General features: G+C 50.1%; 1 protein-coding gene across 22 annotated transcripts in view; it reads left to right on the top strand.

The window, feature by feature from the left end:
* The first annotated feature begins 7,566 nt into the window (after positions 1-7,566).
* Positions 7,567-25,858, top strand: part of CAMK2G (calcium/calmodulin dependent protein kinase II gamma) — a 55,931-nt gene continuing 37,639 nt past the window's right edge. For 14 of the 22 annotated variants that reach the window (XM_019444596.2, XM_053909579.1, XM_019444599.2 and 11 more), the window contains exons 1-3: positions 7,568-7,765; positions 9,099-9,193; positions 20,635-20,694. In XM_019444596.2, the coding sequence (XP_019300141.1) occupies positions 7,701-7,765; positions 9,099-9,193; positions 20,635-20,694 (220 nt within the window). In that variant the 5' untranslated portion in view covers positions 7,568-7,700. Of the gene's footprint in view, positions 7,766-9,098; positions 9,194-13,924; positions 13,980-20,634; positions 20,695-25,858 lie in introns of those variants that run through there. The other 8 variants (XM_019444587.2, XM_019444586.2, XM_053909580.1 and 5 more) reach the window with 4 other exon arrangements.

The following is a 25,858-nucleotide window of genomic DNA, read 5'->3' as shown; positions in this document are numbered from 1 at the left end:
ACTTTGATTTCCTTTGTAGTATTTATCGCCACCTGACACATTAAATATTTATTTGTTTATAGGTTGTCCCTCTCACAAGAAGGTAGGCTTCCTGAGGGCAAGGATAGCCTCTATTGTGTTCACTGCTCTACCCCCAGCACTGGGAAAAGAAAGGAAGAGAAAAGAAAGAAAGAGAAGGAAAGAAAAGTGAAATATAAAATGAAGTTGACAAAGGTAGGAGAGCTACTGAAGTAACTCTGGAGGGTGAGGTAAGCCAAGTCTAGGGTGGTGGGAGGGAAATGCAGAAGAAGGAATAGACACAAAGACATTTAAAGGGTGAAATATACTGGTGCTGGTTCCTGATGACACACATGATGAAAATAATAATAACTACCATTTATTTAGCATCAGGAATTGAGCCATTAACCTACAAATATTATCATTAAATTGTTATAAGGACCCTATAGTGAAAATTATGACGTCTTTATTTTACCAGGAAGGATCATGAAGCTCAGGGACTTTGAGAAACTTGCCCAAGGTCACACAACTAGTAAGTGGCAGAATCCACACCCACATCTGCCTCTAAGTGAGATAAGGGATGAGTCAAAGTTGACTCCAAGATTCTGAACATAGGTCATTGGCAGGATAGTCATGTCACTGTCACAGCCAAAGGAACTGGAGAGAAAAACTGGTCAAGGCAAGAGAAGTAATTATAATAATTAATATTTACTGAGCCCTTAATATGAAAGGCACTGTTTTACTTTTCTCATGTACAAATAATGTACTCCTCATAAAACCCTGTGAGGTGAGTTCTATCATCATCCCTATTTTGCAGATGAGAAAACTGAGGCAGAGAGAAGTCACAAAATGCACAGACTCCCATAGTTAGTAAGAGGAGGAGCCAGGATTTATTTGACTTTATTGTTCTTAACCACTATGTTATACTCTCTCTCAATCTGATTAATTTGGCTATGGATCATGTTAAATTTGAGGGGACAGCAAGACATTCAAGTGGAATTATCTGGTAAGTAATCATCTCTAGCCCAGATCTGGGATCTAAGACCCTCTGGAGTTGGTCTGGTCAGACAGTTGGACATTGGTCCTTCCTGAGGCCTAGCCTGCCTGGCCCAGAGCCAGATACTATTTACATCTTGCTGGTCCCCAGATTTATGTTCTTTTCCTCCACTCCACCCTCCCCTCCAGCTCACCTGATCACCCAGTTTCCCAAACACCTGCCAAGCACTCAATATCTCAGGGTCTGATTCACACTCTTTTTTACTAGCAATGACCCCTCACCTACAACTCCATCTGCCAACATCCTTCCTTTCCTTTTAGCTCATCCAGCTTTTCCAATTGTTCCAACTGATCTGATTGCTCCCCCATTAAAATCCCATAGTACTTTGCTTTTTATCCCCCATGCATTTATTATTGAGTAACTACGATGCCCCAGGCACTTTAGAGGATACAGGATAAACATAAACAGACACAGACCCTACCCTCATGAAGTCTGTAGTCACACAAACACACGTAAGATTACACTTGGGACAAGCGCTTTGAAGAAGTGGTGGATGGAACTTTGCGGCTGCCATTCAGGGATCTGATGTAGTCAAAAGGCCAGGGAAAGCTACTCGGAGAAAGTGGCACCTGAACAGAGAACTGGAGGTTAGGCAAGGGAAGGGAAATGTGATGCAGGTAGCCATTTGTACTATGGTACTTATCTTTTGTTGTATCATTGTTTTATTATCGTGCTTATCTTCTTGCCTCCAGTGAGTAAAGCTCCTTCGAGGCAGGGCCTATTTCTGGCCCATCTTTTTGTCCCCTATAAGAGTTAGGACTGACGCCTACCTAGGGCTGTAAGATATTGTCTAAATGGACTGAGGGGATATTGGCTGTCCCAGAACCCCTCAGCAGAACTGAGGACATTGGCTGTGTGCAGAACCCCTCAGCACAACATCCTCAAAACCTCAGGGGCACTAAGAGGTCACCCTGAGCCCCCCTTCACTGCCCTCTATTGTGGTAAATAAGGAACAGCATCATCTCCAGCTTCAGGCCCATTTTCATGTCCACTCTTGATGAAGGTATCTTCTGGCATTGAGCTGGGGTTTCAGGTCTCATGCCTTTGTGAGCATGAAGGCAGCCTGCCCCTGAGGACTACCTGTGACCCACAGCTTGGAAGGAGCACCAGGGTAGTTGTACCAGGACAGTGGGGTTTACTGGGGTCTCCAGGTCCTGTTAACCTACTGCTTCCCACTTGCCCTTTTGTTCCTGCCACACAGTCCTTCTTTCCACTCCTCCAATATACCGTGACCAATTTTGTTTCAGCCTTTTGCTGCAGTTCCTTCCACCAGGTATGCTCTTGCCCCACGTCTTCAAATGACTGCCTCTTTATCCTTTAGGTCTCCCTTAAAAGTCCCTTTCCAAGAGTATCCATGTTTGAGTACCTCAGTTAAAGAAATTCTCCATTCCTCCCTCACTCTATCCCATTGCTTTATTTTATTTTCTCTGTGGAACTTACTCCAGTCTAAAGGGACCACTTTCTAGGCTAATTGCTTGCCAACAGTACAGACTGCATTACAGTCCATACAGGACTACATTACAGTCCAATGTAAGTACCATGAGGGCAAGAATTTTGTCAGATTGTTCTCTTAGGTTCCCAAGTGACTGGAACAGAATAGTGAGCAACAAGATTAAAGAAATGAATGAATGAATGAATGAATGAATGAATGAGTATCTCCTCTGAGTAAGTATCTGGATTCAGGACTAGGATTAGATTGGGATAAATCCACCTTGGGTTTAAGATTCCAATCTGGATCCCATTGCTAGTATGATCATATCTATATTGAACCCTGCATGCCATTTACTTCTCTTCCACCTCAATACCCACTTTTTTTCACTTCTCTTCAGTCACATCATCCCCTACAACATATTAGTTGTTTGCTCCTAGGCAAGCAACTTTCCTTTTCTTTCTCCCTCTCTTCCTCCCTTCCTTCTTCCCTCCCTCTCTCCTTCCTTCCTTGTTTTCTTTCTAAGTAATGTCTACACCCAACATGGGGCTTGAACTCAAGACCCCAAGATCAAGAGTCAGATGCTCTACCAACTGAGCCAGCCAGGTGCCCCTACTTTGCTTTTCTAAACTCCAGTTTCCTTTTCTATAAAATGGGGCTGATGGCCCGGCCCCTACACTCACAGTGTGGTGGTGAGGGTTACATGGAATAGCATAGGTTAGAGTACCTAGTGCCTATGACTTTCTGGTAGCAAGCTCTCCCTAAAGGTTAACTACAATTATGGTTTTATTATTGTCACCACACCTCTCTTTCTCATTCATAGGCCTCTGGCTCTCCATCCCCTCCCTCTAGCATCCTGTGTGCCTCAGGTCTGCCCACCAGGGGGCCCCACATGCCACTCTTCCAGCCCTGACCATCCATCCCCAATGGTGCAGGCAGCCAGCCCCTTACCTCAGTATCTCCCTTCCATCTCTGATAACAGCTTTGTCACCTCTCCTCTTGTGCTCCCTCTTCATCCTAAATGTCTCAGTTTCCTGCCCCCAATACTCCATTCATTCTACAAATAGTTACTGAGTACCTACTATATGCCAGGCTTTGTGCTCTGTGTTAAGGATACGAGGAGAAAGATCAGGTACCCTCTATCTTCAAGGAATGCATAGTCTCTAGGAGGATGGTGGAGGGGTGAGAGAGAGCCCTGACCTGGACTGGGGGTGGGAAGACAGAAGGAAATCAGATTGTCCTTTGGAATCAGCCCTCTAGCTGGGAAATGGAAGGGAGTTCCTTCCTGCCAGTCCCTCAGCCCCTCACTCCAAATACTACAGCTCCTCACATTATATATATCACATCCCCTCCAAAATCTCATCCCCTGTGGCCAATCCTTCAGAGCTCAGCCCCTCACCTTACATTCCTCAGATCCTCTGTTAAGAAATACTGTAGTCATTGGTTAAATCTGTGGTTCCTAACCCTTTTTTCAGTTCTTAGACACAGCAGGGATGGGAAAACACTCCTACTAAGGACGATTGCTATCAGGAGTAGTTACTGAGGTTGGTTGCAACTACTCTGTGCATTGTTGTGATTTGATGTGTCTTCCAGAGGAGAGAGGGGCAACCCTCACCAGGCCCCCTAGCTTAGGAACTGTTTATTTAAATGTTTTCATTTGTCTTTCTCCCTCTTTCTTATCCCCATTTTCATATGTTGTCACTGGTTCAAATACCTCACCACTAATAATTTTCTCAGAGTCCTTGGAGAGAGACCATTACCTCATCACCCCTAATTCTCCAAAACTAGCCATAGAATCTTAGAGTTAGAGGGGACTTCGGAAGCCACTGGTCCAGTGAGTTTCAAACTTCTTTCAGGGACGTCTTTAAGCCAGGGACTCTTCTTCAACAAAACCTTACATTGAACCTCAATATATATGTTGAGTAGCTGCTGTGGCATGACCATGTAACCTGTACATTTCTGTGGAATATGGATTGAAAACTCCTCATGGGCACAAGGCTAAATTCTCTCCAAATTTATTTTACAACATCCCCCAACAAGTAGGTAACTATTGTTTGTTTCCAAAAGTGTCATCCCCCTTGCATTTAAACACCTCACTTTCAACTGCCCCATTTTCCTCAGGTCTGAAGAATAAGTACCTTTCTACTCTAAAATTGCATTCCAAAATTAGGAAGGGAGGCTTCTCTCATTCAGGGAGCAAGTCCCATGGTGCAATTTTTGGAGCCTCGAAAGAGAAAGAGCAGAGGAATGACAGAGGGTCCCACCCAGTGGAACCCCTCTGGTGATTATCAGGGCATCAATTTCCTGTGTAATTCCCTGTTCCCCGTGCTGTGGGCACAGCCTGAGTGCTGGTGCTGCCCAGGGGACTTGCTGCAACCAGAACAGCACAGCTCGAGGACCCCATGAGGTTGCCATAGATACTGATGCGCAGGGAGCTGGTGAACTCGTTATTATTTATATGTATCTTCCTCCTAATTTCTGTGGGGTAGCTGGAGGTTGCGTAGGTACTACAGCAATGGGAATCAGGAGGGTGTGTATGAGGGTGTGTATTTGTGTGTGCACACAAAGGTGTCTATAGGCTCCGAATTGCCACTCTGGCCATGTCAGAGTCTGACTTGTTGACAGAAGTAGTGAGAGAAGGAGGAGAGAGAGAGAAACATAGAAAGGAAAAAGGAGAGAATGATTTGAGTTTTGTTTTGATTGTGAAGTCTAATTTTCCACTTTATTTGGATGTTTCTCAAAATGAGAAGCAGTGCCAAGCACATAGTAGGCAGTTGATAAACATTTGTTGAAAGATAGCTAGTTCCCCTTACACAGTACTGTGAGTCATCCCCAAGGCTTCCCCCCACTATTTTTTTCATCACTCTTCCTTTTACCCAGAGGCTCATTGCAAAGTGCTTTATATGGTTACCCTCAAATATCCAGGGTAGAACCCTCATGCTCAGTGGAGAAGATAGCCCCCACTCTCACAGTAGGTACCTGGCAGTTGTAGTGCTGTTTTAACATTTTTTCCTGGGATACCCTAGGGGACTTTCCAGTAGCCCTAGTCTGTGCTTGTTCAGATCTCCCTCCATCTTCTCACTCCACCTTATATTAATGAATATTAAGTTTCAACATGAGGAGGTCAGGAACCAAGTTGTCCTGAGGGCTCGGGAAGGGCATATTGATGATTAATATGCAGCCCCTATTTCTGGAGTGCAGACTAGCTGTCACTTCTGCATTTAAGGTAGATGACAGAAACTCAGGACTGATTGTCATCCCCATATATAATCTCATTGCATTGCCCTGCCCAAGTCCCACGCCGGGACTTGGAACCTGGCTTTCACCCCAGTGCTTTGAGATAGGAAGTGGCCTTACTCCCCAGCGCCTTACTTCCTGTTGCCCTGGGGAGGGGTGGAGCATGGTGTACTGTCACCTCAGCCCATTCCTCTGGCCCTCTCTGACCACTTCCTAGACAATCTGTTAATGCTTTTCCTCTCCTATTCCTTAAATAGCCCCCACTGGGCAGTCTGGCTCTCCTCAGCTCCCAGGGCTGTTGCTTAAGGAGAGGAGGGGAGCCCTCCCTGGGAGATTTGCTCCACCCACCCCTCAGGGAGGCAGCCAGGGAGACTGGAAAGCCTCTCAGCCTCTCAGCTGCCTTCTCTGTGAGCCAGCCTGCTGACAATGGAGGCCTGACTCCCAGTGGGCGTCCTGCTGTAATCAAGACTGAGCTGCAGCAGTTGGCCCAACTCCATCCTGCCCAGTTGGGGCTGGCCCAGGACTTGGGGTACACTTGCCCGGGGAGGGCAGGTCGGGAACCTGCCCAGTGTGTTTCTCCTCCACTGAGACAGTTATGTGCCTCAGTCCTACCATTCCTCTGACAGTGGGGACAGAGGAAGGAATGGTAGCTCCCTCCCCCTACCACAGCCCTAAGTAGTTCCTTCATTCCACAAATATTTCCTGAGGGTCTGGGGCTAAGTACACAATGATGAACAGAGGAGGCAGGGGCCCTGCCCTATTGGAGCCTACAATTTAGTGGGAAGACAAATATTAAATAATAATAGCTACCTCTGTTCTAATTAGGTGCCAGGAGCTCTTCAAAGTACTTTATGTGATTTAGCCCATTTAATACTCACAACCCTGCGAGGTAGATAATATTATTCTTCTCAGTTTTCAGATAAGGTACTGAAGCACAGAAAGATTAAGTGACTTGCCCAACATCACACAGCTGGTCAATGAATTGCCCATAAATCCAAGCAGGCGGTCTGACATCAGAATTCACTCTTTAGACAACCACATTCTAGCTCTACTGCCTCTCATAGCAGTAAATATATCATTACAAATTGTGATGGATGCCATAAAATAAAAATACAGGGTGTGCTGAAAGAAAATGGGGATATTTTCTCCTTCCTTCCACTTGCTCTTCCAGCCCACAACCGCACAAAACGTTTCTAATCATTCCCACTTCATCCCTGCCGTTACTAGCCTGAGAGAGAACATTGTCTTATCTCCAGGGTTGGAGTGCAGGAAGGCAAAGTTCCACCTGCATCCTTGGCTCTGGCCTGGTCTCCCTGAACAAACCGTGCCTGAAGGGTTTTATCTAATAATGGCCCTGATGCTTACACAAGTCTAGACTATCAGCTTCCAGAGGGAAGGCTGCTGAGAGCACTGGCTCTGCACAGGCTGGGGGCGCCGCCCGCGTGTGCAGTCTGACGCCGACTTTTTGACCTTGGCCTCTTCTCCACGTCGTATGAGCCGGTCTGGGGGCTAAAGACTGCTAGAAAACTCGGTGGTCCAGACCGGTACATATTCCCAAAACACACACATAGCACGCACATTCCGAGCCCTTGCAGGGTCTGCCCTGGGCCAAACCCACAGGTCGCGAGGCTTTCGGCTCCCTCGAGGTGGCCTGGGGCTGGGACCCCCGCTCCTCTCCGCTCCCCTCTGCTCCCCTGAGCGCGCGGCCAGACCCGGGCGGCTCCCGGGGCGGGGCGGAGCCGGCGGCAGGAGGCCCCTCCCCGGAGGCGGTCCAGGGGCCGGGCGGGGGGCCGGCGGGACTGGGGGCGGGGCAGGCGGGCGGGCGCGGGGGTGTCCCTCCCTCCCTCGCTCTCCCCGGTAAAGTCTCGCGGTGCTGCCGGGCTCAGCCCCGTCTCCTCCTCTTGCTCCCTCAGCCGGGCGGCGGTGACTGTGCACCGACGTCGGCGCGGGCTGCACGGCCGCGTCCGCCCGCCCGCCAGCATGGCCACCACAGCCACCTGCACCCGCTTCACCGACGACTACCAGCTCTTCGAGGAGCTCGGCAAGTACGGCCCTCACGCCGCCCGCCGCGGCCCCCCACCCTGTCCCCGCCGCCCGGGCGCTATGCGGCTCCTCGCCCCGCCCCCCGGCCCTGCACCGGCCGCTGCAGCGCCCCCTCGGCCCGCCCCACCCCCAGCCTTTCCCGCCTGCCGCCTCCAGGGCCCCCTCGTCCCCAGCTCTCTGCCCCGCAGCCCCCTCCGCGCCCTGCAGCAGCTGCCCAGGCTGCTGCACACCGCGCTGTCGCGGGGACTGCAGCCCCCGGACCGCTCCTCGGAGCCCTCCAGCCCCGCCCCTCCCTCATCCATCAGGCGCCCCCCATTCTGACCCCGCCTGCTCGCCGCGCCCCCTCCTCACCCTACTCAAGAGCTCACTCAGCACCCTGTCTCAGGTCCCACGCGCCTGGCACTCAGGACCCTCCCTGGCCCTGCGGCTCCAACCCCGCTGCGGTGCCCGAGTGTGGGGGGGATGTTTGGTGCCCGGCCCCGCCCCCCGCTAGTGATGCTTCCAGGATCCCAGCCCCGCTTCTGGGCAGTGCTGCAGCACCCCCTTATCCCCTCCCCCTATCCCTGCAGTGGTCCCGGGAGCCGCGCGCCGCAGCCCGCAGCATCCCCCTCCCCTCTGCACTGAGCTGGCCGCTGCAGCAGCCCCGGCCCCCCCACCCCCACCCGCGGCGCCGAGCCCGGCCACTGCAGCCCCCGCCCTGCCCGCCCCCCTAGACGTTTCCAGAGCTATAGAGTGCGAGTTCCCATTTGGGGGGAAAGTAGTGGAAAATATCATAGGGTTGGGGAGCTATTGATGTCTGAGATCCTCTCTTTCCGTGCTGTCAGTTGAGCCGGGATGCAGTGGGATGAAGCCAGTTGTGGGGGCTCACTTTCCTCATCTTCCCCTATGATTGAGGGAGATTTCCCTCTCCGGATTATACCTTCTGTCTAATCTTCCCTTCCCCTACCCTCAACTATTCCCGCTGAGAGAAGGGCAGGGTCTCTGTCCCTTCTCCTGGTTCTCCTGGTTGGGACTGCAGAGCTGTCTGTGAGATGCAGCAGGTGTGTGTTTTAAGCATTGCCCACCAGCTCCTGATGTACAGCCTGAGGTTGGGGTGTTGCTTTGTCCAGTGACTGATGTGGGAGTGGGATGTGGTGGTCCTCCGTCACGTCTGTTCAGTGTCATGCAGTGGCCTCATCCTTCTGCCCCACGTTGGATGGCGATGGTCACTATGCTGGTGTGTGTGATTTTGACTAAAGGGGTGGTAATGCGATCATCGCTGTTCTCAGACCCGAAGCGTGTCTGTGTCACTCTGCTCTGCTCCGTGTCCCAGTTCTTTCCCCCTTCTCCCTCCAGGGGTGCTTTCTCTGTGGTCCGCAGGTGTGTGAAGAAAACCTCCACGCAAGAGTATGCAGCAAAAATCATCAATACCAAGAAGTTATCTGCCCGGGGTGAGTGTTCCCCCATCTTGGCCTCTCATTAGACTGCTTTGAAGGGCTATAGCTTCTGAAGATGTTCCAGGAATTAGGAGTTGTGCATTTTAGCCCCTGCAGAAGAATTGAGATTTCAGGGTTGGTTGACTTGGAAGCCAGGCAAGGAGTTGCATGGGGAACCAGAAGTGCTCAGGTAGAAAAGAATGAGAAAGATGTAAGACATGGAGATAGCTATGAGAAGGAACGGAACCTGAAGGCTCAAGGGAGTTTGGTTTTTAAGGGAGGAGGAGATGTGGGGAGTGGTGGTAGCATGGAATGGGGAGCTCTAAATTTGGAGTCTCTGTGTTGGGGGTAGTGGTAGCCACCCCAGGCCTGTCCTATTCCCTGTGCCCCAGTGGTGACTTAGGATGGAAATGCAGTAAGTGAACAGCTCTGACAAATCCAGCCTCCCCCTGCCCACCAGGCGGCAGAACAGACTCCCAAGGGAAGGGAATCTGTAAACATCAGGGGAGGCTGCTACTGGCGAGGGCTTCTCGGGAACAAATCCTGCCAGATGAACTTGATTGCTTTTTTGATCAAATTACAAAGTTGGTGGTGCAGCAGCAGATGCAGCCTGTCCTGGGGAGAGGGTGATGCCTCATGGTCTGGAAATCTCAATTGCCTGGCCCGGGTGGGAGCAGCATTGCATCCAGATCTGAGGATTGTGAAGGCCCAGGCCTTGGAGCCTGCTTTGTGAGATCCTCCCAAGTACCTGAGGCCAGGAGGGTGAGGCCCTGTCTTTCACACCTCGAACCTACACTCCCTGAACCTTGTATTGGGTGCTTGCCAAACTCACCTCATCTGATAGGTATAGACCCAGCAATGTGTGAAGTGCTATGTGAACAGGTCTAGTGAGTACAGAGGTAATGTCGATGGATTGTCATCGAGGGCGACAAAGGTTATTAGACTCAGAGAAAGGAATTAGTATGGGGCAATGGGATGCCACAAATATATTAGGAGCCAGGACAAACACCCTGGGGAAGGTGAGGACTGTGGTTAATAGTGACCCAGGCGTCTCTGGGTAAGAGATACAGTAAATGTCCCTCAGCATCAGAGAAGCTGTTAAATTCCACAGAGATGACAGTGGGCTTCTGTTATGTGTACAGTTGTTCTGGGACCTGTTTACCAAGGCTGTGTCTGCCTCCTGGCTGGGAGGGCTTCTCTTTATCCCCCAAAACAGAGCTTGTCTTGCTGTCTCCTTCCCAGCTTCCACTTCTTGCCATTCCTCTAATTGGCTATGAAGTTGACTTATTTGTTTGTTTTCTTTCTCTCTGGGTACCTTGAGTCGGAGGCGATGGTTGCCATAGAGATATGTGGGCAGTCAGATGCCCTCCTCCCCTGGGGTAGGGGATGACACAGTGAGCTGGGCTCTTTGGCAGACATCCTCTGGCCAAGGGTGCAGGGTGCAGGCAGAGACGACAGTTCTAGAGTGGATACCTCCCTGTGCCCACGCAGCATAGCCCTGGTGCATCAGAAATGGGGCTGGTGTCTGGTGTCTCCAGTTAGTGATGCAATGCTTAGCGTTCCTCATCTCACCAGTGTCCTCTGACCCAGGCGTAAGAGAGGGAGGGACTCTAGGAACCAAACTCTAGGATGTGAAGATAGCTGTTGTGGTGACTTTGTGGAGCTGCCTGCCTTTGGTTGTCATTTCCTTCTCCTTTCCTACCCACCTGAACTTTCCTGACCTGTGTCATCATGTTCTATTCCCTTCCTCACCTCCTTTCAACCTTGTCTTGGTTTTCTGACTGACATCTTTCTTTCCCTGCCCAAACTGGATGAGGTTTGGTTTCTCTTTGATTTTTTTTTTTTCCTCAAGAAAAGGATTCTTGTGTAAGATCATATGCTTCAGACATCAACTCCCCCTCTCTCGAGATGGTTATGCCAAGACTGGGGCTCTGTTGTATGGCATGCGTGCCAGGTTAACTTAGGGACAGAGGCCTGGTCCTGGCTGATAGGCACAGGTGCCAAAAAGACGGGTCAGGAATCTGTCGGTGCCAGTACCGTTTGGAGGTGGGAGAGTGGGAGGGTGTTGTCTTGGAGATGGAGGGACCAAGCTGGGGGCTGTGCTATAGGTGTGGGCACAGGGGATGTGAGCTTGTGGAGAGTTGGGCCAGGGTGCCCACTAGGCTGGTGCCCATGGGGTTAGGGAGTGAAGGCCATGGCTTCCCTGCAGCCTCTCAGTTTACGCTGTATATTTTATAAAGGTGCAGCAGCTGGGGCTGGGTTTCACTCGTCACTGTCTGTCTGTCTAGGGCTCCGCAGGTGTTGGATTTCTGTGTCTGGGAATGTGGTGGGCCCACTGGAGTCATCCATGAGGGTCCGAAGGGGCTTGCTCTGTTTGCTGAGTCTCTCTGCCTTTTCCTTTCTTGTTTGTGATTTTCTGTGCTGTAAGTCGAAAGGAAAGAAAAGGGTATCAAGCTGCTTCTCCTTGGCATCCATGGTGAAGTGTTCAGGAGGCATGGGGAGAGATCACCTGGTCGTATGGGGGATCTGATCTGGATGGGAATCCTTCTTTTGCTCTGTTGTTTCTTGTCATTGCGGCTTCAGAGGCCCATGTTCATAGCTGTGTTACAAGGTAGGGCGTGCGTGTGCCTGTGCAATGAGCACCGTCTTTGTCTGCTGGCCTGTCTGCATAAAGTCACTGGAAGTCACATAACGTCACTCCCTTTGCTTGGAACAGTGATAGGTGTGGAGTTGGGGCTCTGAAGGGAGCCTGTGGTTCCAAGCTTAGCTCTCCACTAGGCTGAAGGAGGCATTTAAAATAGGCTTGGATGCAGGAGCTAGTGGGCCAGGTGATGGCAATGATAAGTCGTTATTTTAAGATTTAAGAGCACCCCCCAAGGAGCCTGAGCCCTTATGTCTTTTTTTATTTTTAAATCTTCATATTCCCTTCTTATCTTTATTCATATGCATATAGATTTTCACCTCGTGGAGCCTAACATTTTATATCCTGCTCTCTTGCTTACATCCAAAGCATTTCCCCATATTGCTATAGTTGAAGGGCAAATGGTCCTTTCTTCTTCCGTAGTTTAGGATTTATCCTTGGAACAGTTAGCATTATAAGAAATCTCTGTATTTGGACCATTTATCTGGATTCCAGTTGCTTTTACTACAGTGGATACTTGGCCTTACTAAGAGATGCTACCAGAAACAGTATTTTGAAATCTGTTATAGCACTTGCTATGTCTATTTATTTAGTCTGTATACCCCCTACCCCCGTGAAGAAATTTCTATTGAGGCTAAATGTAAGCAAGCTTTCCTCTTCCTGAGGACCTGTGAAGTGAGGGTAGGAACCATATCTATTTCTTCACTTCTGTGCAGGCAGGGCCCAACAAAGTGCCTGACACATACCTAGCCTATACATGTTGAATGAATGGATTCAAAGGACCACATAACCGGTCATGGTTGCTTCTTGGCTTTGGCTGTCAGGAAACTCGGAGCCAAGTTGTAGGAACCCTCGTACCTTGTGGCTGGCTTGGGTTCCCCCTTTGTGAATCCATGGAGCCAGGCTGTAAGCCTGACATGACTGTTGGAGAGGACACATGAAGTTATAGACCGTGCTTGGGGCATGTATGGTAGGTGGGCGATGTAGGAAGATAGTGTAGCTTATGATTCTTTCTTCCCTTCAGAAATGACCTTATAGGGCAATGTTGGGACTTCCTCTCAGCCACAATTTTCAATTTTAGTATGTGTAAGGATCACCTGAGTACTGGTTAAAAAATACAGATTCCTAGTCTCCATCCACAGAAGGTCTGGGGTTGGGTCCCAGAATCTAAATTTTACACAGGTGCCCTAGTGAATTTCATGCAGGTGGTCCCTCAGCCATGCTTTAAGAAATGCCATCTAAAATCAGTAACAGCATCAATAATCACTCTTGCCACATTCTCCGAGATTACCAGACAAACCTTGGCCCAGCCTTTTCTAGGTGGCATCTCTGCCCGTATGTGGCCATCTGTGCACATGGGCTTTTCTGTGATTAGGGGCCTCCTTCTGAGCCCCCAGATTGAGGTGTCAGTCTGTGTCCAAGCCTGTGGCAAGCTGAGTGGCTGAGATTGTGGCATGTTGGCCACCAGAAGGGCAAAGGCTGTCCCTTTCTGGGTCCAGCTGGCCCTGGGGACTGAAATAGGATCCCCCTGGGTGGTGCCAGCTGTAAGTCCCCACCCCCTTAGTGTTGGCCTGAGTAGCCCCCATGACATTTGTGTCCCCTGTGGTATCTCCAAATGAGACTTTCCTGTTAAGGATCTGGGTGAAGTGAGGGGAGGCAGAGAGAGGAGGGTGAAGCAGCAGTGCGGGAGGGGTAGAAGGAAGAGAGATCTATGCAGCACTGGAATGCCAGGACTCTGCGACTTGAGGAAGCATTTAAGGAGGTTGTATGCAGAACTGTGTTTTCCTCCTGAGGATAATAGGCCAGTCAGTTTCTGTTGACAGAGAGGTGGGCATCCTGTATATAAGTGACTGAGCTCCACTGACTCGTCCCCCTAAGTGGATGAGAAAACAGCCTGGAGGTCCCTTCTCTGTGCCAAGGCTTATGCTGGGCTGGTTTTGTCATACAGTCACGCTGTGAGCTATGTGGCTTAGTTCATACAACACTGGCCTGTCACCCTGCCATCCTGTCCACCTTCCCAGAGTGACTTCGGGTGCTGGCCTCATGGGGTGGGGATGGAGGTTGGAAGGTGGCCCCATCCTTGATCTCTTCCTGCTGCTTGCGCTGGTCTCTTGTCAGAAGCTGTGTTCCAAGCTTCGAGGCTATGCTGAAACCCTAGAGGTGAGTGGCTGACCCCATTCTCTGGTGAGGCTACAGGCAGGGAAGGGGAGGCGTGGGTATGACGGGCTCCCGTCCCCATCTCTGTGCTCGCTCTCTGGACAGCCTTGGCAGGCCAACAAGGGCCTGATCCCATGGGTGCCAAAAGGGTGATGACAGGAAGAGATGGGCACTTTGCACCTCTTGAGTGCCTCTCAGCAGAGGCCTTTGTCATCTTCCCAGGGCCAAAAAGATCTGCCCCAGGGCCAGTGGGGAAACCAAGGCACAGAAGGTTGGTTTGTTTCTTTTGAGCTGTAGGTATGCCGTGATTTTGCTAGTGCTCAGACCCCAGCATCCTCAAGCAGTGTGGTCTTCACTTGGCTCCTCCCTTTAAATCAGATTCTGGGCATTTTGTTCCTGTGATGAATGTTGATATATCATCCCCACACCTCCATCTAGGCCCAGAGCTCTAAGCCCAGTGGAGCAAATCCCTCCGTTCTGCTGGCTGAGGCCTCGCTCTCATCTGTACCCCCCCTCTCTGGGTACAGACCCTTTGTGGTGGGGACATTTCCAGCCACTCCCCACCAACACCGTCTCTGCTTCCTGGGTCCTATCAGCAGCAGCAACAGCTTCCCATCTGCTCCCCTCTTTTCTCCTCTCTCTCTTCCCCTCCCCCCCCCCCCCCCCGCTTGCTGCTGCCCTGGGAGGAGCTATTTTTAGGGGCTGCTTCCTGGGATGTTTTACTTGGGGCTGGTTACCATGAAGGAAATGTCACCAAAACAGTGGGCAAAGGCTGCAGGCACCCAGAGCCGTGCCGGGGGCATGGAGAACTCAGCGGCTGACCCTGTTCTGGCCCTGAGAGCATCCAGAGTGTCCAGAGGCAGAGCCCTGCCTTCTTGGACCTTGCTAGTGACCCCATGGGGATTTTCTCCACCCAAGATGGTTTGGGAGACCTTTGCTATGGAACAACTTCTTGGTTCCTCTCTCCTTTCCCTCCTTAAAGCTTCTCTTATCTTACGACACAAAGGGCAAAGTAGGGCTTGGCTTTTTGTGTCACCTGGTTAAACCTGCTTGAGTTAGGACTGAAGAGAAAGGGAGAATACCAGATTAAGGGACAGAACCTTGGAGGTTCACATGAGCACATTTCAGGGCCTATCCCACTGTACTCATAGCCCTCAGCTGGTCCCGGGTGTGTGAGTGTGAAGGAATTGGAAGCCATGACCCCTGCTCTTACATGGTGGATGGACTTTGCTCTTAATTGGAGACTCTTTGCACCTTTAGAGTGAGATTCAAACAGGAAGGGATGTGGCATCACAGTGTCAGGATGAGGTCAATGGGATTGTGACTTGGGATTCCCACTGGTCAGTGCCCAAGGCCAGGGACTGTTAATAAGCAGCTGGAAATGCGGATAATGACACCAGATCCCTCTGGTGCCCTTGTTTCTTCTCCTCCAGGTGATGCCCCAGAGGCCAGACGGAGGTCTCTGCTGCTTAGTAAGGAAGAGGAGGGCACTCAGGAGGGCAGCAAGAGGAGACATTCCACTTGAAGCATCTGAAATTGGGCTTTAGGAAACTGTAGGAATCTTCTCATCGTTCATGTTGGGATCATAGGCACAGACCCTTGAAATACCCTTTGAAAAGTCAAGGATGTCATTGGGATTGGAACTTGGAGAGTGTTCTCATAGCCAGAGTAGGGCTCTGTGTCCTTTCCATGATAGAGGGTTGTGTATTTAGGTGGCAATAGGATCTTATGTGAAACTAGTGCTGGCGGGGTGCCTGGTTGGCTCAGTCGGTTAAACTTCCCACTTTGGCTCAGGTCATGATCTCACACGGTTCATGAGTTCGAGCCCCACATCAGGCCCTGTGCTGACAGCTCAGAGCCTGGAGTCTACTTTGGATTCTGTGTCTCCCTCTCTCTCTGCCCCTCCCCAGCTCACACTCTGTCTTTGCCTCTCTCAAAAATAAATAAACGTTAAAAAAAATCTTTTTTTAAATTAGTGCTGACACTTGTGGTTATAGAGAAAAGTCGCTAAATCAGTCATATCCCTACAGGGCCATGGAGGATCAATGGCCAGCCTTCCCTGGCCCCTGATCCTGTGATGGAAGGAAAGTGCATTTGGAGTAGGCTTCTCTTTTGGGTTTAGGGGAGAGGTGGTTCTAGAACTCTGCCTCCCCTTTGCCGTATGCTGTCTCCTCACTGCTTCCTCTTTTCTGTCTCGCTTGGCACTGACCCTCTGGTCACTCCTTGCTGCTCTTCCTGTGATGGGTACTTGGCCGGGACCAGGTCTGGACATACTTGGGCAAAAGGCAGGAGAGGCAGAGCCTCCAGGGATGCCTGTTTCTCGGGCCTGGCTCTGTCTGGAGGGGCTGTTGGGGAAGGCCCAAGCAGATCCCTGATAACAGCCACTTCTGCTTTCTGCTCCTGTTGCTACCTCTGCTATTGAGGGGGAGAACTTTGCAGAGAGATGTGGTTGGAGCTGGGCTGAAGGTCGGCAGGGGTGGGTCTCTCCATGGCAGCAGCACACAGGCAGGCAGGAAGTGGCCCTGTGCAAAAGCGGGAAGTGGCTGTTGTCAAACAGGAAGGGGGGGCTGGGCCACGTGAGGGGGCGGGGAATAGCCCGCTTGAAAGGTGGGTGGGAAGAGGGTCAGCCTTGGAAGGCCTAGGAACAGTGAGCTCCATGGTCAGTGGGAGGAGGGGTGTATCAAGGGAGAAGGCCACCTTTGTGACAAGAGCACCAGCTGGTGTGTTGTCACCTTAGGATGCCCAGCCAGGCCCTTGACCTGCCACTGTGGACCAAGTCAGTTCAGTGGCCTCACCTCCTTTGGGGTTGTGATACTGTGCGTCAGCCAGGACAGCCCTTGCAATTGGGAAAGATGCTCTACAAACCATATTTGTTCCTGAAATACCACAGCCTCTGCTAGGGTGGAGCCCTCTGCTTTTTCCCCAGACGTAGACCAGTCCTGGAGGGGACTACAGGCCAGGAGGTGTGTGGAGGAAAGAGACAGGAGACAATAGCAGAGAGGCCGGGGTACCGGCTGGCTGTGTATGGTGTGAGGAGGCAGAGAGAGAATGGTTGGGAAAAACCACATGGTTCATTGAGCAGAGCTTCTGCATGGCAGGACGCCACAGCCAACAAAGGTGAGGCTGAGGAAGAGGAGGGATCCTGCAGGCAGTGGCACTTCCTTAGGCTTTCCTCTCTCTGAGAAGCCCCTGTTGCTAACCTTTCACCTGCAGGCTGTAGACACAGGCGGGCCCCACCAAAACAGGAGGGAATACCTCGATGCCCAGGGGGGCTGCAACAGAGCTGAGTCAGAGGGCTCCGCTGGTGTGTTGTGGACTCTCTGGGTGCCCGAGCTGAGAGAGAATGGGTCCAACTCTCTCAGTGTCTCTGGTGATAGCCACGGCTGAGGTTCTCCATGTGCCAGGCACCGTGCCGAGCATTTACCTGATTACCTCATTTAATCTGCAGATATCACTGCCTCTGTTTTCTTTCTTTCTTTGTTTTAAGTTTATTCATCTACTGTTTTGAGAGGGAGAGTGTGAGCTGGGAAGGGGCAGAGAGAGAGGGAGAGAAAGAATCCCAAGCAGGCTCCACACTGGCAGTGTGTGGATGCAGAGCTGGAATTCACAAACCGCGAGATCATGACCTGAGCCGACATCTAGACTCCGACACTTAACTGTCTGAGCCACCCAGGCGCCCCTGACTGCCTCTGTTTTAGAAGTGAGGACACTCTTTCCCAAGGTATCTATCTGGCTCCTTTTATCACCTCCATTAGGTCCTAATCAAATGTCATTTCCTTGCTGAGGCTTTCTGTGATCATCCTATTTAGATATGTACTATTCCCCTTCCCTGCTTTATTTTTCTACATTGCACTTGCCAAGACATTTAATGTGCCATCTAGTTCTTATTGTCTGTCCCTCCCCCAACCCAGCCCCACTAGAATATCACCTCTATCAAGGCAGGGATTTTTGTCCTGTTTTGTTCACTGCTGTATCTACAGCATTTAGAACAGTGCATGTCACATAGAAGGCCTCAGTAAATATTTTTTTGAATGCATGAATGAGGCTCAGATGAGTTTAATAGCTTACCTGATATAGCAGGGCTTGGACTCAACCCGGGGCTGTCTGGCTCCAGAACTGTTGTGTTCATGGATGGACTGCATGGCTAAGGATCAGAGCAAAGACGAAGGAGCAGCCTGGGGTTCAGAGAAGACATGGGGACTCAGCTTCTTGGAGACAGGGCTGAATTAAGTGGCTAACAAGGACCCTCTGGACGCTGGGAAGCTCCTTCAAGGAGCTGGAAGGATGAATCTGTGTCTCTCCTCCTTCTGAGTCACTGGTAAAGCCAGAGCACCCTTATTTTTAGTGCTGTTGCTCTTGTGGGACTGGAACCATTAGCCAGTAAGAGACTTATGGGAGGAGATAAACATTAATCTTACAGGCCTTCCCCTTAGCAGCCACCTCCGCATTGCAAGATGCTGTTCCTCTGCACCTGCCTGGGCAGCCATGCCCAAGGGTTGTGGGTTGGAGGGTGGTGAGGTAAGTGGTCAGAGAGAGGGAAGCTTTGGGGCTGGCTAGCTGGGTACTCCCATCCCAATTTCAGGGGCTGAGAGGAAGGTGGGGTAGCCCTGACATCCTTCCAGCCATATCTGGAAAAAGCAAGCCCCCTGCCAACTGGGCTGGGCTAGCACTACTTTCTCAACTAACTCTAGGGTCTGAAAGTCCCTGGGACTGATGGGTCCCAGGTGATGTGGGAGTGTGGGGTTACCTGTGGTTTTCTGGCTGCATCCCGGTTAGAGGTAATGCCAAACCTGAGGATAGGAAGGAGGGCCTGACCCAGATCTTTGGGCAGCTGGGATGGATTAGCCTGGGCAGCAGGAACTAATCTCTGCCTGTCCCCACCTCCTTTTTCCACAAAGCAGAGCTGTTGCTAGAGGGAAAGTTTAGGACAAAACTAGGGGTGATTGGTGAAACAACAATTAGGAATTCCTTTTAGTCTATAATCCCTGCATTATCACAGACTACATTATCTTGGCAGGCCTGGGTCTGAATCCTAGTTCCTCCCTTTCCAGATGTGTGATCTCGGGCAAGTTATTTAACTTCTCTGGGCTTCAGTGTCATTTTCTGTGAAATGGTGACCGTCATAGCACCTACCTGGTAGGATGGTTGTGGGAGTCATGGCAAGCTCTACAGAGGCTCTTTGCTATTAAGGTAGAGGTAGGGTGGGGAGAAGCCCTTACCAAGGGAGGCAGGAATTGTTTGGCAGATGGAGATGTGAAGTCACCTGCCTGGGCCTGGAGAAGTCGAGGTGAACTGAGCTATGCCCCCACAAAGCCTGGAGTTTTTACGGGTTGCTCTTACTTTTCTTTATCCTGTCATCATAGCTTCATGCTGGAGAAAGGGCTCTAGGCTCAGACCACCTGCATCCACTGCCTGCGACCTTGAGCAGGTTCCCTCAACTTTTTAAGCCTCAGTTTCCTCATTTCTTCACTTGTAATGTAATAGAGTTAATCAGATCCTTTACTTCATAGGGGTTTGGTGGGGATGACATAAGATAATCTATGCCTCTGCCTGGCAAATAGTAAATCCTTAGTAAATAATGGTTGTTACTACTATTGATGCTATTGATAAACCCTTATGAAGCCTCTGTTATGGAAGGAACTCTAGGAAGCATCACTCAAAAAGATCCCACCCTTTAAAGAGCTTGTGACCAAAAGATGGTGGACATAATGTATGATGTGAACATTATAAGAAGTGCAGTGGAAGGTGGGGGGATGGTCAGGGGGAGGAGAAGTCCCATCTACTGAGAGGAACAGGGGAGACTTTGTGTAGGAGGGGACTGTCTGGCAGAATTCCAGCAGGTGGGGTGGAGAGGGCTTCTAGGCCACCTTGCTTTGCATAGTAACATCCTCTCTTTCTACTTCTTGGAGCTCTGCCTTCCTATGGAAGGAATTGACCAATGTTGCTTGCTTGCATCTGAGATCTCCTAGACTCTGGTCATTTCACCAAAGCAGAGTAACCCCAGTGCCTGAGTGTGAAGAGGTGAGAGCTCATAGCAGTGTATGGCCAAGCAGATCCTGGGGAGAAGCAGGATTACCGTAATATGGGCCTCATAATAGTGCCAGCCTCATGGAGTTGTTACGAGAATCAATTAAAAGCTGTTTCTGCCTGGTGTAGAAGTAAACTCTCAAGAAATGTTAGCTATGATTATTTTATCAAATCATTATCATCTTCATCATCATCTTGGTTGTCAGCAGCATTATGTTTCAGGGATGCTATGAAGATTCAATTAGAGAATATATGTAAAACTCCTAGCACAGTGCCTGGTCATATAGTAGGTGTTCAATAAAACTTAGCTATTATTAGTATTTCTATCAAGAAAGAAATTCTGGACACCCTGGCCCAGTGAAATCCCTGCTATAGTGAAAAGGGTACCAGAGTTTTAGTTGAAGACCTGGATTCAAATCCCAACTCCACCTCTCACTAACTTAAGGTGCTTTCCTAGAGCATTACTTCATTTGGAAAAAGTGGTCATAATACCTATCCCTGGGATTGCTGTGACTTGCTGCATTAATTCAGCAAATTGTAAAAAGTGCATAGTTGGAAGAGTGTGAATAGCAAGGTGGCCACAAAGAGAATGGATGGTTGATGGTTTTTGTTTCCTCCCTTCTGCTTTTAGATCACCAAAAACTAGAACGTGAGGCCCGGATATGCCGACTTTTGAAACATCCAAACATTGGTAAGTGCTTAGGGTATTTATCGGGCATGTTGTAGAAGGCAGGGAGAACAGAGGTGCACTGCTTCTGTGTATGAAACCACTTCTGCCCCTGGGCCTTTGCCTGGTGTAATTTTTTTGTCCAAGTGGGATAGCAACTGTGTCTTGCTAAGAATTCTGGGGCGTTCTAGTTTAGAGACCTGAGGGTCTCCATCCCTGCAGTGTTATTTCAGGGCTAGGATGTGAGGATTGGAACAGGTTTTGGACTCCCTTTCTTCCCTTTCTCCTTCCGTCTTTGGGCTGAGGTCCAGGATCCTCAGCGTGTGAGGCACTGGGCTAGTAGCCTGCCAGCATCCCTCACCAGGGGCCTTCCACAGCCATCATAAAAGGGTCCGGATTTTGTTCCTGGACTTGAAAGAGTTTTGTTCCTGTTAACGGTGTCATGCACACTCTGGGGGTTTCCATGGTGCTCCCGTTTGTATTCCCCAGAGCCAGGAAAGCAAGCTGCCCACCCGCCTGGCTTCTCTGGAGAAGGGATGGCAGGGGCCACTCTCATGGGGAAGGAGAAAAAATTAAGAGGATTTCTCCCTGCTCCCACCCCAACTTGGGGGACAAGAGCACATTGTTGGTTGTTCTAAAGCCTGAGGAGGTTTGCCTGCCACAACCCACTCCGGCTCAGTTTTATATTGTTCAGCTGAAATAGCCTTTGCCAAAAGCGTTGGCCCTGATTTGGTGCTTCTTGCAGAGGGGACAGAAATTGGGCTGGCTGCAGCATCTGAGCAGAAACCCCAGTCTTGACTTGAGGCAGAGCAGGGAGCATCTCCTAGGTTTTCCCTGAAAGCCCTGAGTCATCACAAAGAACAACACGTGTTCCCTGCTCCTCAGGCATGGCCTAAATATCGGGGCTCCCACAGTGCCCCGGAGGCCTCCCCCTCTGCTCTGTTGGCGGCCGGGGCTGTGAGGTGACATGCCGAAGCTGGATGCTTCCTCCGGAGCTACCCAGCCTCTGGTTTCCCAGACCTCAGGCTGGAATGCTTAACGTGAGCCCTTACATGGGAGAGCCGAGGTCGTACTCCGGCCCAAGGGGGAGAGGAGCAGCTCTGAGGTAACCAGAACTCCAACCATGCAGGGCTTTACAGATCGCAATCGGCAGCTTGGATTACACCTGAAGCAGATTGGCAGAGCCGGTGCTCGACTCTGCTGGTGCAGTGTGCTCCATTGAGCCAACACCTCTCAGCTGATGGGTCCTGGGCTTGGAACTACTGGAGCTCCCTGGGTGAGCTCTCATGTTAGACCCTCACCTGAAAACAGCACAGTTGGGACCAATGTATCACCTTGGGTAGGAGAGAAGCGACAATGAGAGGAATAACTAGAACAGCAGTCGCAAATTCAGGCGTGTTTTGTTTGGCCAGCTCAGTGGTCTAAAAATATTTCATTATTTGCCAATATTTAAAAACGAGATTTTACATTTTGAAGAAAAAAAAAATTCTGTTTCCCAGTCTTTCGAATCAGACATTGTGGCTCTCCTGAGCCTCCATCTGCTCGGGCTGGGCAGCGGCTGTCCCTTGAGCCTGCTGGTCACCGTCGTTTGCCACTCTCTGGTACCTCATGTTTGCACTGATTGCCATAGGCTTTTGAGCTTGTGACCTCTAACCTAGAAGTTCCAGAACAGGAAGAAAAAGTGTGTTGGTAGCTAAAGCCATCCACAAACACAGAAGCATTTTGATGTTCCAGTCCCAGGTCTCAGGGTCTGAGGACAGCCACTTCCTTTCCTTATGCTACTTGTGACCAACTCATAGAGTAATGATGAACTGTTCTCATGTAGGGAGGAGAATATAGGGTGGGATAAAGGAGGCAGGAGGCGGAACCACCTCCTGGTTGACCTGGTTGACCCTAGAAGGGTTGAGGTAAGATGAAGACAATTGAGAAATGACCAAGGACAAAAATGGGATTCTAGCTGAAAACAGTCATACCCTTCTTTTTATGCATTTCTAGAAATGAAATATATACTTTTGACCTTTTAGACCTTACTTTGGTTTGGTAGCTCTTTCCTTTTTATCTACCTGCCCCCAGCTCTACCTGGAGACCGTCTGCCTCAGCCATCTGCTCTGTTAGGGGGCCAGCGAGACCCAACCCAGGAAAGGCATCCTCACTTCATCAGCATCTGATTGCCTAGAATTGTGCTTCGTGTCATTAATGTTCCCAGATCCTGAGGGATGTTGGTCTGAGGCCTTATTCTGGGGTCAAGAGCAGGGAGAGGGAAGGGTGAGTCAGGACGGTGTCCTGGGAGAGCTGGCTGGCCAGGCTCTCTGGCTTCCGGTGGGAACCAGGGCTGCTAGAGATGTGGTGGAACTGTGGATCCAGGAGGCGGGGGTTGCCATGGATCCTGATCTGGCTTGTGGCGGGAGAGGAGGCAGTTTTGTGCCCTAATTCACTATTCTTCTCCTCTCTTCGCTGCCCCCTCCTTCAGAGCTTTGGCCCTTTTGGCTCCAGCCTCTTTAACTCCATCCCGCAGGGATACAAGTGGACCAGCCCGAGAGTGGTGCAGAGTTGAGGATGCTGAGAACAGAGAGCACATGATCACCCTCTGGTTGCTGTCAGACTCGGAGACCCTTGAATTCAGAAGGATATTTGGTGCAAGGAGCCAGGCATCCCCAGTTTTCCTCCCTAATAGATATTCTATCCCAGAGGTTAAAAGCCTGCTGGAAGAATGAACCCTACTGTAAACTGTGGAGTCTGGGAGACGATGATGTGTCAGTATAGGCTCATCGATGATAACAAATGTGCCGTGCTGGTGGGAGATATTGACAGTAGGGGAGGCCATGAGTGTGTAGGGCAGTTGGTATGTGGATGCTCTCTGTACTTCCTACCCAGTTGTGCTGTGAACCCTAAACTGCTCAAAACAATAAAGTTTATTGATGAAAAAAAAAGCCTGTTGGTTATGAGGCATTAACTGCAGAACCTAAAACATCTTTGGAAGAGTGGCCAGAGGTGTGGAGTTGAGAGGAGGAGCCGGCAGCAGTACTGTCTAGTCTGAGTGGAATGTGTGCTACCTGTGATCTGCTTGCTCCCTGCTCTAAATTCCTCTAATGAATAGACTCTGTCTTCCTTCGTGCTGAGCTGCCCTGGGAGGTTCAATCACAGTCTAGGATTATGGTTTAAAGCAGCACTACTCAAACTTTCATGTGCTCATGAATCATCGAGGGATCGTGTTAAATTCAGATTCTGATTCAGGAGGTCTGGGGTGGACCTGAGCTTCCTCGTGTGTGTAGTCTCCAGGGTATGCCCACACTGCTGGTCTGTGAACCATATATGGAGAAGCAGAGTGTGTGGCTTTGGTATCATGTCTTCCAGGTTTGAATCTGGGATGTGTTGGTCTGTAGCTGTGACCTGCAGCGAATTATTTAGCCTGCCTGCACCTCCATTTTGTTATCTGTGCCTCTTCGTGGAGTTGTGAGAGGGCTCCGTGAGCAAAGGAGGCCTAGGAAATAAATGGAAGTGATGAAAATGGGGATTCTAGCCCCCAGGAGTGATCTTCCCTAAATCCTCAGCCCCAGTTCAGTTTGCAGATTATTTAAGCCAGGCTGCCATTTACCTTGGACCCAGGGCCATTTAGCTAACAGGAAGTGTGGCAAAAACAGGGGCAAAGAAAAAGAAGAAAACATTGCATCATGACCAAGCAGCTCCTAAATCTCTGCTCCAAGGGGGTTCTTGCCCACCTGCTCCTAGATGGGGAGGGCAGCCAGAGTCTCCCATCAGTCCCCCGGGAAGCAGGACCTCCTTCCCACTCTGCTGTTGCTGCAGACACTTTTAACAGTGACGCTTTATCCAAGCCAAGATTTGCTAGTTAAAATATGGCATGTTTTGGGGTGGTTTTTAAGGAATTGGAAATAGCCACAGCACTTGGGTTATGGCTTTGTGAGTGCTTGGAGGTACGAAACATCAAGTAAAGGTATTTAGGTGTTTGGGCTGTTTTTTCTTTCCGCAGTTTTTAAAAAGCAGTAATTAGGTTTATATCACTGAAATGCAGTAAATGCTTTATAGTCCTTTTCCAGGTCTTCCCGTCTGTGGACTTAGTCTAGCCCTCCTTGGCCTTCGACCATCTAATTACTGTGGAACGGGCTGGGTGATTATTTTATTCTGTAGCGTCCTTTACTTCTACTTCATAGCCCTTAACACAGTAGTGCTTAGTTACATATTTGTGTAAGTGCTGGTTTAACACCCGTCTTCCCCACTGGCTTGGAAGCTCTGCAGCAGCATGGCTGGGTTTCTCTTCCTCACAGCCATATCCATGGCCTGTTCAGCCATGCCCGTTTCAGGGGAGCAGGTCGGAATGGCTGGAGTTAGTGGGGACAGGTTGGAGCTCCTTAGCCTAAGAGGACAGAAAAAGTGACTCTCTTGCAGGCAATTCTACAATGTCAAGAATCTTGATGTCAGTTTGTTTTGGCTTCCAGTCTCAGTTCTGCCACTTAGTATGAGCTTGGATGAGTTCCTTTCGGAACCTCAGTCTTCTCGCCTGTCAAATGGGGGTAGTAAAAGTACCTTTCTTAGAGTTCAATAACATAACATATGTGAAGCACTTGCACAATGTCTAACACATAGAAACAGCCCAACTAAATATTAGCTGTTATAACTTGGATCGTTATTATCAAGATTCTGCTAGGGAGGCACTTAGAGTTGTGCAGTCAAGTTTTTCCCTCGTTCTCAGTTCTCCTAATTTTCTTTGCAAGAGAAAAAAAAGTATCTCGTTCAGGTATGGGGACTTGTGCACCTGTCCCTTCTTGTCTCAGTGGTACCTTGCTCTGGGGCACACATCAAAGCCATTCTCTGGGCTGGATTAATTTTCCATTACTGCTCTTCTCTTCTGATTCCCCTCCCCTGCTTCCTCCCACCTGGGCTCTGTGTGTGGCCTTCCTGGAGAAGAGCAAGCGCCAGTGCCTCCATATCTCAGCATGGGCATGGGTGCCTGTACTTTCTGCCCCATTCTCAGCCCTGCTGTGCTAGTCTAAGAGGCAGGCACAGGGGCCAGGGGCTGGGAGAGGCAGGGCCGGGTGGCAGGATTCCCCTGGGAGTGGTTGTTAACATCGTACCTGCTGTACTATTAGCTTACTGTCCTGCTACTGTCAGTCACCTCCCTAATGAAGCTGGTCTTTAGCTTCTGGGACAGCTGATTTCCAGGGGATTATTT

Source organism: Panthera pardus, unplaced genomic scaffold (assembly GCF_024362965.1).
Source record: "Panthera pardus isolate Hobbes unplaced genomic scaffold, ASM2436296v1 HiC_scaffold_22, whole genome shotgun sequence".
Taxonomy (NCBI): domain Eukaryota; kingdom Metazoa; phylum Chordata; class Mammalia; order Carnivora; family Felidae; genus Panthera; species Panthera pardus.
Note: the sequence above shows the minus strand (reverse complement) of the source record. Positions and strands in the feature narration are given on the sequence as shown.